This window comes from Hylaeus volcanicus, chromosome 5 (genome assembly GCF_026283585.1).
Source record: "Hylaeus volcanicus isolate JK05 chromosome 5, UHH_iyHylVolc1.0_haploid, whole genome shotgun sequence".
Taxonomy (NCBI): domain Eukaryota; kingdom Metazoa; phylum Arthropoda; class Insecta; order Hymenoptera; family Colletidae; genus Hylaeus; species Hylaeus volcanicus.
The window spans coordinates 25,797,303-25,810,949 of record NC_071980.1 but is presented as its reverse complement, the minus strand read 5'-3'; the positions used below and the strand labels follow the sequence as shown (position 1 = coordinate 25,810,949).

At 34.0% G+C, this 13,647-nt stretch overlaps 1 protein-coding gene across 8 annotated transcripts in view; it reads left to right on the top strand.

Annotated features, from left to right (window-relative positions):
* Positions 1 to 2,336: 2,336 nt before the first annotated feature.
* Positions 2,337 to 13,647, top strand: part of LOC128876612 (syntaxin-binding protein 5) — a 42,463-nt gene continuing 31,152 nt past the window's right edge. For all 8 annotated transcript variants that reach the window (XM_054123109.1, XM_054123107.1, XM_054123112.1 and 5 more), the window contains exons 1-11: positions 2,337 to 2,430; positions 3,972 to 4,154; positions 4,270 to 4,404; positions 7,014 to 7,077; positions 9,764 to 9,968; positions 10,085 to 10,160; positions 10,763 to 10,917; positions 11,116 to 11,407; positions 11,512 to 11,755; positions 11,984 to 12,237; positions 12,448 to 12,637. In XM_054123109.1, coding sequence (XP_053979084.1) covers positions 9,764 to 9,968; positions 10,085 to 10,160; positions 10,763 to 10,917; positions 11,116 to 11,407; positions 11,512 to 11,755; positions 11,984 to 12,237; positions 12,448 to 12,637 — 1,416 coding nt within the window. In that variant the 5' untranslated portion in view covers positions 2,337 to 2,430; positions 3,972 to 4,154; positions 4,270 to 4,404; positions 7,014 to 7,077. The remainder of the gene's footprint in view (positions 2,431 to 3,971; positions 4,155 to 4,269; positions 4,405 to 7,013; positions 7,078 to 9,763; positions 9,969 to 10,084; positions 10,161 to 10,762; positions 10,918 to 11,115; positions 11,408 to 11,511; positions 11,756 to 11,983; positions 12,238 to 12,447; positions 12,638 to 13,647) is intronic.

The window sequence follows — 13,647 nt, the reverse complement described above, 5'->3', positions numbered from 1 at the left end:
TTGGTCAGTGTTTTCCGTTAATATCTCCTCAACGAAGCCTCGGACAACATTTTCGCTAAGGAAAAAGTTGTTTCAAATCATCTCATGAACCACCTCTTTCAAGGTGTTACAACATTTTTGGGACATCCTGTATAGCCAGATAAGGGGGTCAAATGTGCCCCAAAACCAAGATCGACGCGCGATGGATCATTCGATAGCTTATCGAGAAAAAGTAATATGTGCCAAACTTCAACTTTGTATCTCGATCTAGACGGGATTAAAGGACAAACATAAAAAATCACATCTTTGACCGATTTCTCCTATATCATTACGTGAAAAATTTTGCAAAAAATCTGAAAAATTACGAAGAAGGAGGCATATTTTACAGAATTTTGTCAAATTTTTTAATTGAAAATTCACATGTTTGTTTAACATATTCTACATTAAATTCATATAATGAGCTGTTTTCTAAATCCCTAATCTGTAGCAAATACGGATGGATTGTAGTATCTAGATAGTAGAATAATGTCCTTAAAATCCCCATCGTTTTTTATGAATTGTTTTCGATTATTGGCGTCGTTTGTTCGAGATTAAATATTTTGCCAAGTATTTCTGCGGGCCTGCAGATTCCAGTTCGAAACCTGGGGATATTTGAATCGTCGATCGAGGTATTCGAGTCGTAGGATTTACTTTGAAAGAACGCGGTTACGGAGTACTTATGCCTGCATTGAAAGGCAAGCGTAATCACTTAACTACTGCAGGATTGAATTCATCTCGGAGTTACAAAAGTTCGCTGGGTATTCGAGGCAATCCATGGCATTACAGGACAAAAGTATCAACTTCTTTGCCATCAAATGAACAAGAAGTTACTTTTAAAAGTTAATCTATATTCTAAAATACCATGTCTTTTTAAATAATACGATGTTTAAATTCGGGCATAGGACTTTATGATGAATTATTTGAAACACTACAGATTTCCTCGGATCTGTTGCAAAATTTTTTACGTAATATTATACGAGGAGTTGGCACACATCGCTATGATAATTTATATATGTACAAATAATATTTTTAATAATTCATAATAATACTACATTTATAAAATATTTAAATCAAAATCAAAATATGTTAATAATAGAGTCGATTTATAATGACAGAGTCTATTCGTTACTAATATTTCGTATCTTGTACCAACAGGAAAAGTTGTCGTTATGTATGTATGTATTTATTTAGTGCTCCCCAATGGGGTTGCATGGCGTCCTCTCTTCCATTTACATCTCCTTACAACCGTTATTTAATCTAACCTTAATCTATCCTTATTCTATCCTGAGCCTACCCTTAATTTTATCCTCGCGCAAACGAAAGAAGAAAACGAGAAAGAAAGCGCATGCCATGCGCTCCCGCTTCCGGGGAATTCCCTCCTTTCTCCGATCATTCGCCCATCCATGTATCCATCCGTTCCCACTTATCCTTTCCCTGCACTCATCCTCGTTCTAGCTCCTTCATCCATTCTTCTCCGCCCCCTGATACACTCAGAATTCCCCTTAGAATTTCCCATGCTTCTTCCTCTTCACCACACATCCTAGATAGCCTATCGTCCCTCTCCCTCAAATATCTTGCCTCTCTTATTTCCCCTCCCAATCTGAACCTCGTTATCCTCCTCTATCTCTTCTCCTCCCACCCCTTCTCAGTCCTCCTCCACCTTGCCGGTCTCATCTTTCTTTTCTCCGTTCTCTTCCCGCTCAATTCTTCTACTTCCTCTCCTCAACCTTCCCTCTTTTATCTTCTTTTTCTCTTTACCATCGCTCACCACTTCCTCCGCCTTTTCCTAACCACCCTTTTCCTGCTCTTCTTTACACTCTCCCTTCTCTCTCTCCCCAGCCCCTTCCCTCCTTCGCCTTTCTTTCTGTCTCATTCGCTCCTTTACACTTTCTAATTTCTTTCCTGCTCCTCCTTTCATTCATCCTTCACTCCTCCCCTAAACACCCCTTTTTTTCTCACTCTACAACGCACCTTTTATCCTTCCACTCGCTTTTTCTACCTCACCGCGCGTTCACCATCGGAAGCGGAAGCCAAAAGTTGTCGTTATGATAAAATTCATTGCAAATCGTAATAGTAATTATTATTGTGTCCTACTATTTAGCGTTCAGCCGCGACAAAACAAAAGAAGAGTGGAATTATCAACACTGGAATTGTCATATAAACCGAGCTAAATATATCCGCATTCAAAGCCGGAGAAATAAGGCTATCTGTCATTTTGTTTTGTTTGTTCCATTGTCGTTGTAGAGTTAAATAGACGCCTTTCAAACGACGAAAGCGGAAAATATGAAATGAAACGACTACCTTTATGTTACAGACGTTCAGACATGGCTTCCCACATCAGCCGACAGCAGTGGCATTTGATCCAGTTCAAAGGCTCCTTGCTATTGGTACCAAATCAGGATCCCTTAGAATGTATCCTTTGATAATATGGTTAATGTCTCGATACTCGGGCCAACATTTTTTACTTTTCGTAGATCATTTTCTATACCCATGTTAATGTAATTGTAATAACAGAACTAATTTTAGATGGTTATATACAAGGGTTTATTTTTATTCATAAAACCATTCTAATCCAACCTATATTGAAATTCTTTATATCTTAATGAACATTTGATATTTTTCCTTCTAACGTGCTTTCACCCTTTAAACGTGTTATAGGACTTATAGGGCATCGATTGTATTCAAGTTACATTTAAAAATGTGTCGGTACGTGTAATATTTATTATGTTAAGAACGTATACGATGTAACGTAATTGACGGCGTTTTATTTCGAAAAATAATTTTGATGTTGGTTTATCATTTTTAATATAAAAATGTATCTGACGTGTAAATGAAATTGTAAAATTTGATTGTATTTATTACACAGCACAGTTGTTTCATGGTCCGTCAACCGTGTATTCTTTCACGTGGGTGGTTCTATTGGTCTACTCGTGACTAAAGAGTTACCAGAGGGTGGATGCTCATCACAGTTCGATAAGCTTCCTGGTTGGTATCGAGATAGACAGTTGCTACAAAGTAACTACTTTCAACTGAACTGTGCACTTTATTGCTCGATACAGTATCTAAACGCTCGGTACAAGGGAATCGATCCTGCACGTATCAAGAATATAGGAAATCAATGATGGCACGAAGGAGTTGAAATAAAAGAAGGAAAAGTGAACAAATTCGATTTCGATTTTCTTCTGCTTTTACCAGTTTATATTTTAAACATACTTTTTGGCTTCTGTTTCACCGGTGAAAATTAACGTAAATTTACGATACCAGATGTTTATTCGTTAAAAACTACGTTAACAATATAGGTTCGCAATTATGGCAATCGGCAGACGTAAATATATCAGTGTGGTAGAGAAATAAATCAAGGAAATGTGTACTGCACTCTCCTAATCGCAGCCTTATGTTTCTTGTAACACAGATAAGAGAACCATATTCCAATTTGTAAATAATTTTTTGTTCGAGTATCAGAAATTGAATTTTACATTAAATTCATTATCAAATTGAATTTATATAAAACTGTTAAATAAACTTTTTTTTTTATCTTTTTCAATAAACAACATAAATGATGACTTATATTTATTTTTTTTTTTTTTTTTTGCATGAATCCAGTATTCAGTAACTCAGATACAAAGCTTTAAACGCACTTTTATCATCTGTTTTCGTGTTAATTTTGGTCTGTTGAGTTATGCCGCAAAGAATATATACCACGTCTAGGTAAATACACCCTGTATTCGTAGAAAATGTTCAGCGTGCACTTGCGATAGACAAGCGATTGCTATTATCGGTGAATCCTCATGACCAAGGACGTAACATTGCTACAAATATGTTTTGACGCGATTTAGGTACTTATAAGTTACGAATATCTACATATCATTTACGTAAAATGTGTTCAGTTCAACACAGAATCTTGTCCATTTGAAATGTGTATATTTTTCTTAACAAGACATTGACAAAAATAGTCTCGGTCGACCAGGGGTAGATGCACATGTAAAACACGAGGGGTGTACAGCTGTGATACAGTTACAATTTTTGATCAACGAAGGAGCTTTGGTTTCCGCCACTGCAGATGATACTTTACATCTATGGAATTTCCGGCAAAAAATACCACAGGTTGTGCAGAGTCTCAAGTTTCAAAGAGAAAGGTTGGTTTCCGAAGTTACTATACTTCTAAAAGAATCTTAGTTAGAGAAGTGTACTGCATAGGGTTTCAATGATTACAATGAAAATAATCAAACAATGTTACTCTATGTTAAACAGAATAACGTGCATCCACCTGCCGCTACAAAGTAAATGGCTATACGTTGGTACAGAACGAGGAAACATTCATGTACTGCATATCGAGACGTTTGTCTTGTCTGGATATGTAATTAATTGGAATAAGGCTATCGAAGTGTAAGTACGCAAATAGTTATATTGATCGACTAAGTTATAGGTATGACGCATAACGATGAACAGAGTCATATGTACATATGAGGAACGGAATCGCGTAAACGACACATAGTTTTAACACTTTGCTAACCGCACGGTTTTCGAAAACTACACATAATAACGTAACGTAACACTTCTATAGCCCTCGCGATATGGGTATTAATAACATAGCATTTTTTAATAATACTTATATCTCTGCGAGACTATTCGAAGACAGTTTTTTTTTTTTGAAATTTTGCATCACTATCGTTTCCTGAACGTTATCGAAATATTTTCTAATATTTTATTAATTATAGTTAGACTAAGTAAGTCTACTTCGCGTGTAATTTTATCGATGTTATCGGAAATGATTTCTTTTTTTCTAATGAAATTATGTAGGAATAAATGTTTCCTTTACATTCAAGAGAAGAATCCGATGAATCGTACTCGATGGAGGTTCGAAAAAGGCTAAGAGTTCGCGTAACACTAGCAATTTAGGTGATCTCGAATATGTACATCCTCTAAAAGTTACCAATTGTCTAGTACCTGTCAATATTGTCTTTGATTTTAGATTGCATGCAGTTAGTATAAACACGCTTATTGTCTATATTTATGCGCACAAGCGGCGCGGGCGTGGCGCAAAGAGGGAGATCCTCCTGATCGGTTGGCAATGTGTTAAAATGGATTTACGTCTTTTCAAGAAAGTACAGACTGTTTTCATCCTTATTTGTATGCTATTCCTAACTTTCACGATTACTTTTGCCGTTTAAGAAAGTAATATAAAAATATTGTTACCTGTTCATCTATTATCAGAACATAATATTCGTAAAGCAGGAAGTCGTTAAACCGAGAGCCGAGATAACCGTGATAAGTTTAATAAACATTCTCCTTAGTTTCTCTGCAAGATAATTGAGAATAAAAATTAAAAAATGGAAAAACTTATTATTCTAAACCTAGGTTTTAATTAGTGTGTTTATTAGAATACAGTAATGATTAAATAAATATTTTCTATGATTAAAATGAATAAAATGCCCCTGTTCTATAAATTGATAGCTTAAGCTTGAGTTTTCTTCAGTTTTCTTCAGTTTTTTCAATATTGTGGATTTTTCTTCAGTTTTATTATAGTTAATCATTTTGTTGGCTTTGCTGGTTCTCTCGCGAGAATTGCGTTCAAATTTGTTCTTATTGTCAAATCGTCATGTACGTAAAAAAAAAAGATACGAATTTTTCCTCTGGCACAATTAATGCCCATCAGGTGGTTATCCAATTTTGGAAGAACGTGATATTCAATTACTTTAATTATATTGTACTGTTCGAACAAATGTTAAAGGATGGAAGATAATATTAATAGCACTGTGCACTCACTATAAAAATATAACCATAGACCATAGAAACATTTTCTGAATGCGAAATGACGATTCAGACAATAGATGGGAAAGAAACTTTTATAATTGTTTGCATTTCGAAACGATAGGGAGAAAAGGAAAAAATTGCGGAACAAAATAAGCGAATTTATTACAACCAGGAGTTATTAAAGAAGAGTTTCACTGAGACCACGTACACATTGCAGATTTTTTTTCGCGGGCGATATTTTTTAGATAAGGTTGGGGATTGTGTGGGATTCTGAGAAGCTGGCAGCACCATAGATACTTGCACTTTAATTTATTTAAAAAATAATTTAATAGTTCTAATTGATAGATGTTGGTTTAATGGATTAAGAACTCTACTGAGAATTAAGTCGGAACTCTTAATTATTTATGAGCATCCTCAAAATGAGTTGCCAGCTTAACATAGTCGTACTTGCCCACTAATATCTTTACGGTGTCCATCCACGTGCGCAATGGGGTAGTCCCTAGAAACATCAACGTTATATGGTTTAGTGCCCACCTCACTTCTAGGAGAAGGGGAGTGGTGCAATAACCCTTTACCCCACGTCTCGTGGTTCTCCCTCTTCGCGATAATGACACGGGAACACTATAAAAAGTAGCGTAGCACGCAAAGGTAGTTGAAGTAGTGAAAAATCGTATACGAAAGAATTTACCAAAAATCAGTAGGTACTTAATTTTTATAAATTGAATTAGCATATATTATACTGTGTGAATTAATTTTGGGGGATTTTTTTTTACTGAAAAGACGCATTTACTGTTTTTTTTTTTTTTTTTTTTTTTAAAATTGGCGTGTGTTATGTTAATAAAAGTATGGTGCCAAAAGTAGGAAGCCAATTATGACTCGCGTGTTGCAATTTAGAACAAATATCCTGTCACCGAAAGAAACATTTTCGGAGGACAGAATGAAAGGAATTCGATGGTCAACGAAGAAGGTCCTCCCTAAAATACAAGGATTTGAAAAAGTAATGGACCCGCCCCTTACCTCTGAATCACGCGAAAAATCTAAAGCATAATAAAACTCCATCATTTGAATTTGCACGCCGATCGATTGACGTAAAATGAGATGTGTAAAATAATATTATATAAATGCATATTTGTATAGATACATATATGGATATACGTACACAAACACGATACCATAGTCACTCATCACACGAAGGACATACGTACACACACAGATATTATATATGTATATATATTTTTCAGATCTAGAAAGACCCATCCTGGTGCTGTAGTACACTTGAGTGATAACCCTTTAGATTTGAGCAAGGTACGCGTGTTTTTGAGTACATTTTATTTTGCATTATTCTCCATCCTTACCATAACATCGTATTATTATCTTGGATTCTTGAAAATTCTTTCGACATGATCAAATTCAAGCAGGATATGTTAGGATATCTTCGACGTTCATCGTAAAATGTTTCAAAAAAAAAAAAAAAAATATTTTTCTTTTCTCACCGTGTTTATATTATAACAAAAGTCAGAGGTGTGTGCTTGCATGTGTGTGTGTGCATGCGTGCATGTTATCATTATTGTTCAAAAGGATTTCATGAAGTTACTTCTTTCTAACGAGATCGCGTTATGTTACTGTACACAAATGCATTTCACATGCTATCGAAAAAAATAATAAAATTATTTGATTTAAAAATGTTGTAATTCGTCTAGGAAATGTACGTAATGCCCAGTTAGTAATGTGGTGATTGTATATTTTCATGGCAATATTAATTTCAATCCGAAGAAAAGCACAAAAATATTTCTTTCAAAATTAATTAATACGAAATTAGTTCTGATGTCTAACGCTGTGGTCATATTATATGTTTTATTGCTCAATGATGCTACGTCATAGCTGTGGTTTGTCATTTGAACAAAAGAACGTATAATGCAACCGCAACGTGATATAAAAAGTAACTCGTAAATGCGTTTGACGACTGATGAATGAGCAAAAGCTTTTTTCATTTTCTTTTTCTGCGTGGGTGGTACTTTATTTCTTTTTTCGCGATCCAATAGTCAATGTCATTAATCCATTTGTAATTTTACGTACAACGTTGTTTACTTGTACATTTAGTGCATCTTTTTTTTTCCTTCTGTGTTTTTCTTGCCTATAATTCCCCATTTCATTTATACCGATTCAATAAATATATAGCGTTGTTGTGTTAATCGCGAAATTTATTACGTATCTCACGAAAATTTATCTCGTAATCACTCATCGTTTTATGCATATTACATAAATTCATCATTGATATATAATTCCATTGGTATCTTGGTATCTACATGCATACATATGTACATATACAGAATGTTCCTAACAGTACTTTATTTTCAGAATTGAGGATGCAAATGCAATAAAATTCACTCGACTACTTAGAGCCCTCATATAGTTTATGAATTTCGTTTCTTTACTGCTAGATACGACATGGCAGTCTACTCGGTGTATCACGATGAATAATGTTTTATTGTATATGCACGAATTACATATTACAATATTAAGGAATAATCGAGTGAGGCATTATTCCAAGAAAAGTCGAAAGTATTAGGATAGCAATTTACCAATTTTCGTGTTTCTTTGTATTCCGAAAAATTGAAGATTTCTATGAAATTTGTATTATTAACATTCGTGCATTGTGAGAATGTATACAAATGCAAAAATATAAGACGTACATTCATTTAAATTTCAATAACTCATCTGTATCTGCGAAAATATGAACTTGCATAAACACCCCGCAAGCTAAATATAATTATTCGATATAACTTGATGATAATACCATTTAATATGACTAGATTCCTGTTTGCTCACTTTGCAGCGTGATGGCTCCGAGTGCAAAGGTTAATTAAATATTCCGAATATTAAAAATATTGCGTAAAAGTACCTCCTTATACGAGAACATAAATATTGGTTTCACTAAAATTTCGGAGTTGAAAGTGAATGTGAAAATGAATACCCGACAATATTTGTGAAAAATACAATACAGTAGATAAAACGATAATTGCACAAGTTCTGTTTACATAACAAATGCGTATGCGAAATACAATAAGAAATTGTTATATGTCAGAATTGTAATGACTGTCAAAGTGAAAATTACTAAATTGCCTGACGTCTCATTTTGAAAAGTTCTGTTTTCTCGACAAAATTAATTATGATATTATTTATTATATTTTTGTTTTTAATGAAATACTCTACGTTAAACGCTCGATTGCCAGATATATTCAAAACATAAAGTTGTTATTAATTGAACTATCGACTATGACGAACTGGGTCATGAAAAATATCTTATAATGACTATTTTAACAGAAACGTTCAGGTTAAATTAAGCATCTATGTTCTATACTTGAGTGCGTATCGTCATTGTGATTTTTCGTTATCTTTTTTTTTTCGATACAATTTCCTACGTTCGTAACTATTTTGTACGATGTACTTACACAATGTGACGTCGGAGCAATAAAAACTAAACAAATACTGCTTACATTTTAATAATAATAAAATTAAATCAAATCATGTGTAAAAATCATCCACATGCTCAGCAGCTTTCATCGTATCGGTCATAACAATTTTTCGATATTTCATTTCCACAATTCATCACATAATGCATGTAAACAACAACATGCACGCTGTAGCCAATTTTCCAAAGTTCTCAATTTCTTAGGAATTCATTTATATGTCTTCTTATATCAATTCACGATTACAGAAGTGTCCCGAACAAAAATTGTCGATCGATATTCATATCAAATAATCCCTTAAACATTGTATCAATCACTCTGCACCATATTCTCGTACTTGTTCTTGTTGTGTGTGCGTAACTTATGTTATAATTTCACAATCAAGTATAGTAATGTATTGTGAGATAACTTTTTATTACAGACACTCGTACATAACTTTTCTCCTTAGTATAGGCGTTTAGGAAATTAATATTTCACCGATGAAAATACTTCTTTTTCATGCTTTCAAATTCTGTTTTCAGATGCTGATAGGATACGAATCGGGTCAGATAGTGTTTTGGGATTTAAAAACAAAAAATGCGGATTACAGATGCCACAGCGACGTACCCTTAAGATCGATATCTTGGCATCACGAGGGTAAACAGTTTATGTGTAGTCACACCGATGGTTCTCTGTCAACATGGACAGTACGTCAAGTGAAAGCAACAAGTGTTACGCATCCCCACGGTAAAAATCTATTTAGTCGCATCTTGATAATAGAATTTTTTAAATAGTGAAATTTAAAGACTATGTTTCTCGAAATTGACGCGTCTTGCATTGTTATATTTGCATGTTTGTTGCAGCAAAAACTACTAAAGATGGCGAACCAGAACCGTGTAAACCTATTCAAAAAGTCGAGTGGAAACTTTCCAGATCGGGGTAAGATACGATTGATTTTACTTTGTCTTTTTACTTTAATCGATTAATTAATTTTGAAATGCCGATTGTCGACTTTGATATAATTTTATAATTCTAGAAAATTATTATATAATTAAACACTGATATTTTATTCGCCATTGCATCGTCGAGTCACACACAATCCACTGACACAGGTGTTTAAATTAAATCAAAATACTCGTTGAATCAAATAAATAGATTCACTTATCTTAAATTAACCGATAACAGGAATATCCAGAATCGATAATGAAATGTCACCGGAACCGACGAGAGTCGCGCGATCACTGTCCTCTGTCTCCGCTCTGATGTTTACATTAACGCGTAAATAGCTAGTCCTCTGTGATAGTTTTTGTTGATACGCGCACTCGAACCCAAACTCGGTGAATTTGGTAAACATCTTTTGTCAAAACATACTCCTCCCTTACATACCTGCTTGTATACATATATAGGTATAGGGTGAGGCGTCTAAATACAAACTGTTATAAACTATTCTATTTTCTTGGAAATTATCGATGATACCGACAAAGTTGTATTGGACGGATAAGACCTTTTTTAATATTGTATTGTTGTTCTCGTTACTTTAGGGAAGCATACGTTATATTTTCTGGTGGTTTAGCGTATGATACGACTGGACGAACTCCAAGCATAACGGTCATACACGGGAAAACCACTACTGTATTAGAAATGGAGCACAATGTGATAGACTTCATAACACTATGTGAAAGTCCATGGACCAGTGGTATATAAAACAGTTATCAAATTTCTTCCTTAAACCTTAAAAACTTTAATATTTTACACGTTTATCATTAATATATGTGGGTTTTTTTTTTCTTTACGCGGCACTGTTTCAATTCTACCGTTCCATTTACATATAATCCTGATTCTAGTCATACGGTGTAAACAATTATAATGAATACATCTGTTTTCATTTGTACAGATTACCAAGATCCATATGCTGTTGTCGTTCTACTACAAAACGATTTGGTTGTGATAGATTTGTTAACTCCTGGATTTCCGTGTTTCGAGAATCCATACCCAATGGATATACACGAATCTCCCGTGACATGTTGTGCATACTTTGCAGACTGTCCTTCGGATCTAGTACCTGCTTTTTATTCAGTTGGATCGAAATCACAAAAAAAGACAGGGTTCAGTGAAAAGGATTGGCCGATATCCGGCGGTGAATGGAGTTCGAGCTCAAGTAGTTATAACGAAATTATTGTAACTGGGTAAGTATTTGTAGATTGAACGTCAAATATACATGAACTTCCTTTCTCACAAGGGAAGCAATCGATACACGCCGAAAAATTTGAATTTTTGACTGTAATTTTAGGCATGCTGACGGTAGTATAAAATTTTGGGACGCATCCGCAGGCACTTTACAAGTTCTTTACAAATTGAAGACAGCAAAACTTTTTGAAAAAGGTAGAACGCGTAGTATAGACTCCGAAGAAGATCCGTTGGCGATACAACTCATCTTCCTTTGCCCCGAAAGTCGGAAATTAGCGATCGCGGGAAGCGGAAGACACGTTGTTTTATTCAAATTCAAAAAATTAGAGAGTATGTCTGAAGTAGTGGTAAGTAATTCACTAGTTACTGATCGCCTTGTCGCTGGACTGACCCCACAGAAACTTGTTTTTAAAAATAATTATTTGTTTGTTAGTACTAGAGTTAGAACACATATCATATTTTTCTATTTATTTAATACGATGATTACGTCACCTTTGTGTGTGTCAGCTTCATAATCTATCTTTGCTCGACACTTTTCTAGAAATATAATAAAATATTATTTCTCTTGAATATAGACTTTGGAGATATCATTGACAGCAGATGTAGGGAAAGAGGTGGAATGCTCGCCCGATCACGATTCCCCGGCTGGCAATACTTCAGGAAGTAGCGAAACCAAAAATACGGAAGGAAATCAAGGGCTTAAAGTTAAGAGTGGTTTGCAGAAGAGAGCTGCAGGCTTTCAAGCAACGCTTATCTGTTTAACGGTTGGTGCCAGTGGAGAACAACCCGAAAATATAACAGCTCTTAGTTTGAATTCTTCCTATGGCTTGTAAGTGTATAAAATATGCTTAATTCTTTTTTTAAATTTGAAACATTCTCTTGCTATCTACATTTAATGATAAAAAATATAGTACCAGATAATCGCGACGATCACCTTATAAGAATCACCCTATATATACTCGCTGCTAAAAAGTGATAATTTTATGTAATTTAAATGAGAAAGAAGTATTACTGTAAAATGTTAAATATTTGATTTCAGAATGGCGTATGGGAACGAATCCGGTTTGGTGATAATAGACATCGTGCAGAAAATTTCTTTGGTTGTGATAAATACAGCGGATATCGGTGGTAGTACGGATCCCTGTCAACGTGCGCTACGCAGTCCTAAACGTCAAGATGACTCGAAACGAGAAAACGAAGATAAAGCAAGGAGTCCTAGCACAGATCAGGTAAAATGTATTTCTTTCTTAACCATAAAAATTTTTAATATTATAATTGTTACCTTCTTCATTTTTCTCGACTTTGTCTAAAGAAACGTTGTGAAAGTTTGATATTTATCTATATGCATTTCGCTTTTTCTAGACACTAAAATTAATTATCTTCATTATTGCATGACTGTAGATAAACTACAGGACTTGAGTGTTCAGTTTGTTACCAAATTTGTAATTATAAGTCCTTTTTCTGTTTCTTTTGTAAATATTAAAAACTTCAGTTTTTAATAATGTCGTCATGATATAACAGCTTTTATATCAATGTCAGAAGTAGACATCATTAAACAGTCATATATCATTTTACCTTATCCGTGAAAATACGTTTTCACGAATGGTATTTACGAACAACGATTGCATTTAATGATCCTCAGGACGATTAATTATAGCATACAAAATAACGACTTGTTAGATCAATAAACCATTTAACTTTTCAGAAAAGTACTCGTGCGTTATTTAACAAAAATAATTACTTTTGTTTTCCCCTGTCATTAAAAAATTATTTTACACCAAAATGGAAACATCAAGTTTTAAACAATTCTTAGGAAGGACGATAATTAATTTAAAATATCCGACACCTAACCTGGCAACTGTTTAATCAAATAAAAATAACATATATCATACCGACAAATATTTCTGTACATTGTTGCTTTAAAATCTAAAAAAATGTAATTTGCATAAAACTAAATATCGAATATGAAACACTTCATTAACGCTTAATTTTTCTCATTCACTCTGTTTTGTTGAATTCACATATGTCTCGTGTTACTTTAATCTATAACACGCTTTTAACTAACACCTTATTTACATAGAATATTTAATAGATAAGTAAGTATGTGATAGTAGTTTCACAAAATTCCAAGCAGAAAATTTGCCAACATCCAAGCGGTATAAATATTTATATCAGGCTCATCATTTCTTCATCAAAGAAGAAAGAACCTTATTAAGGAACTAACATTGAAAAGTATCTG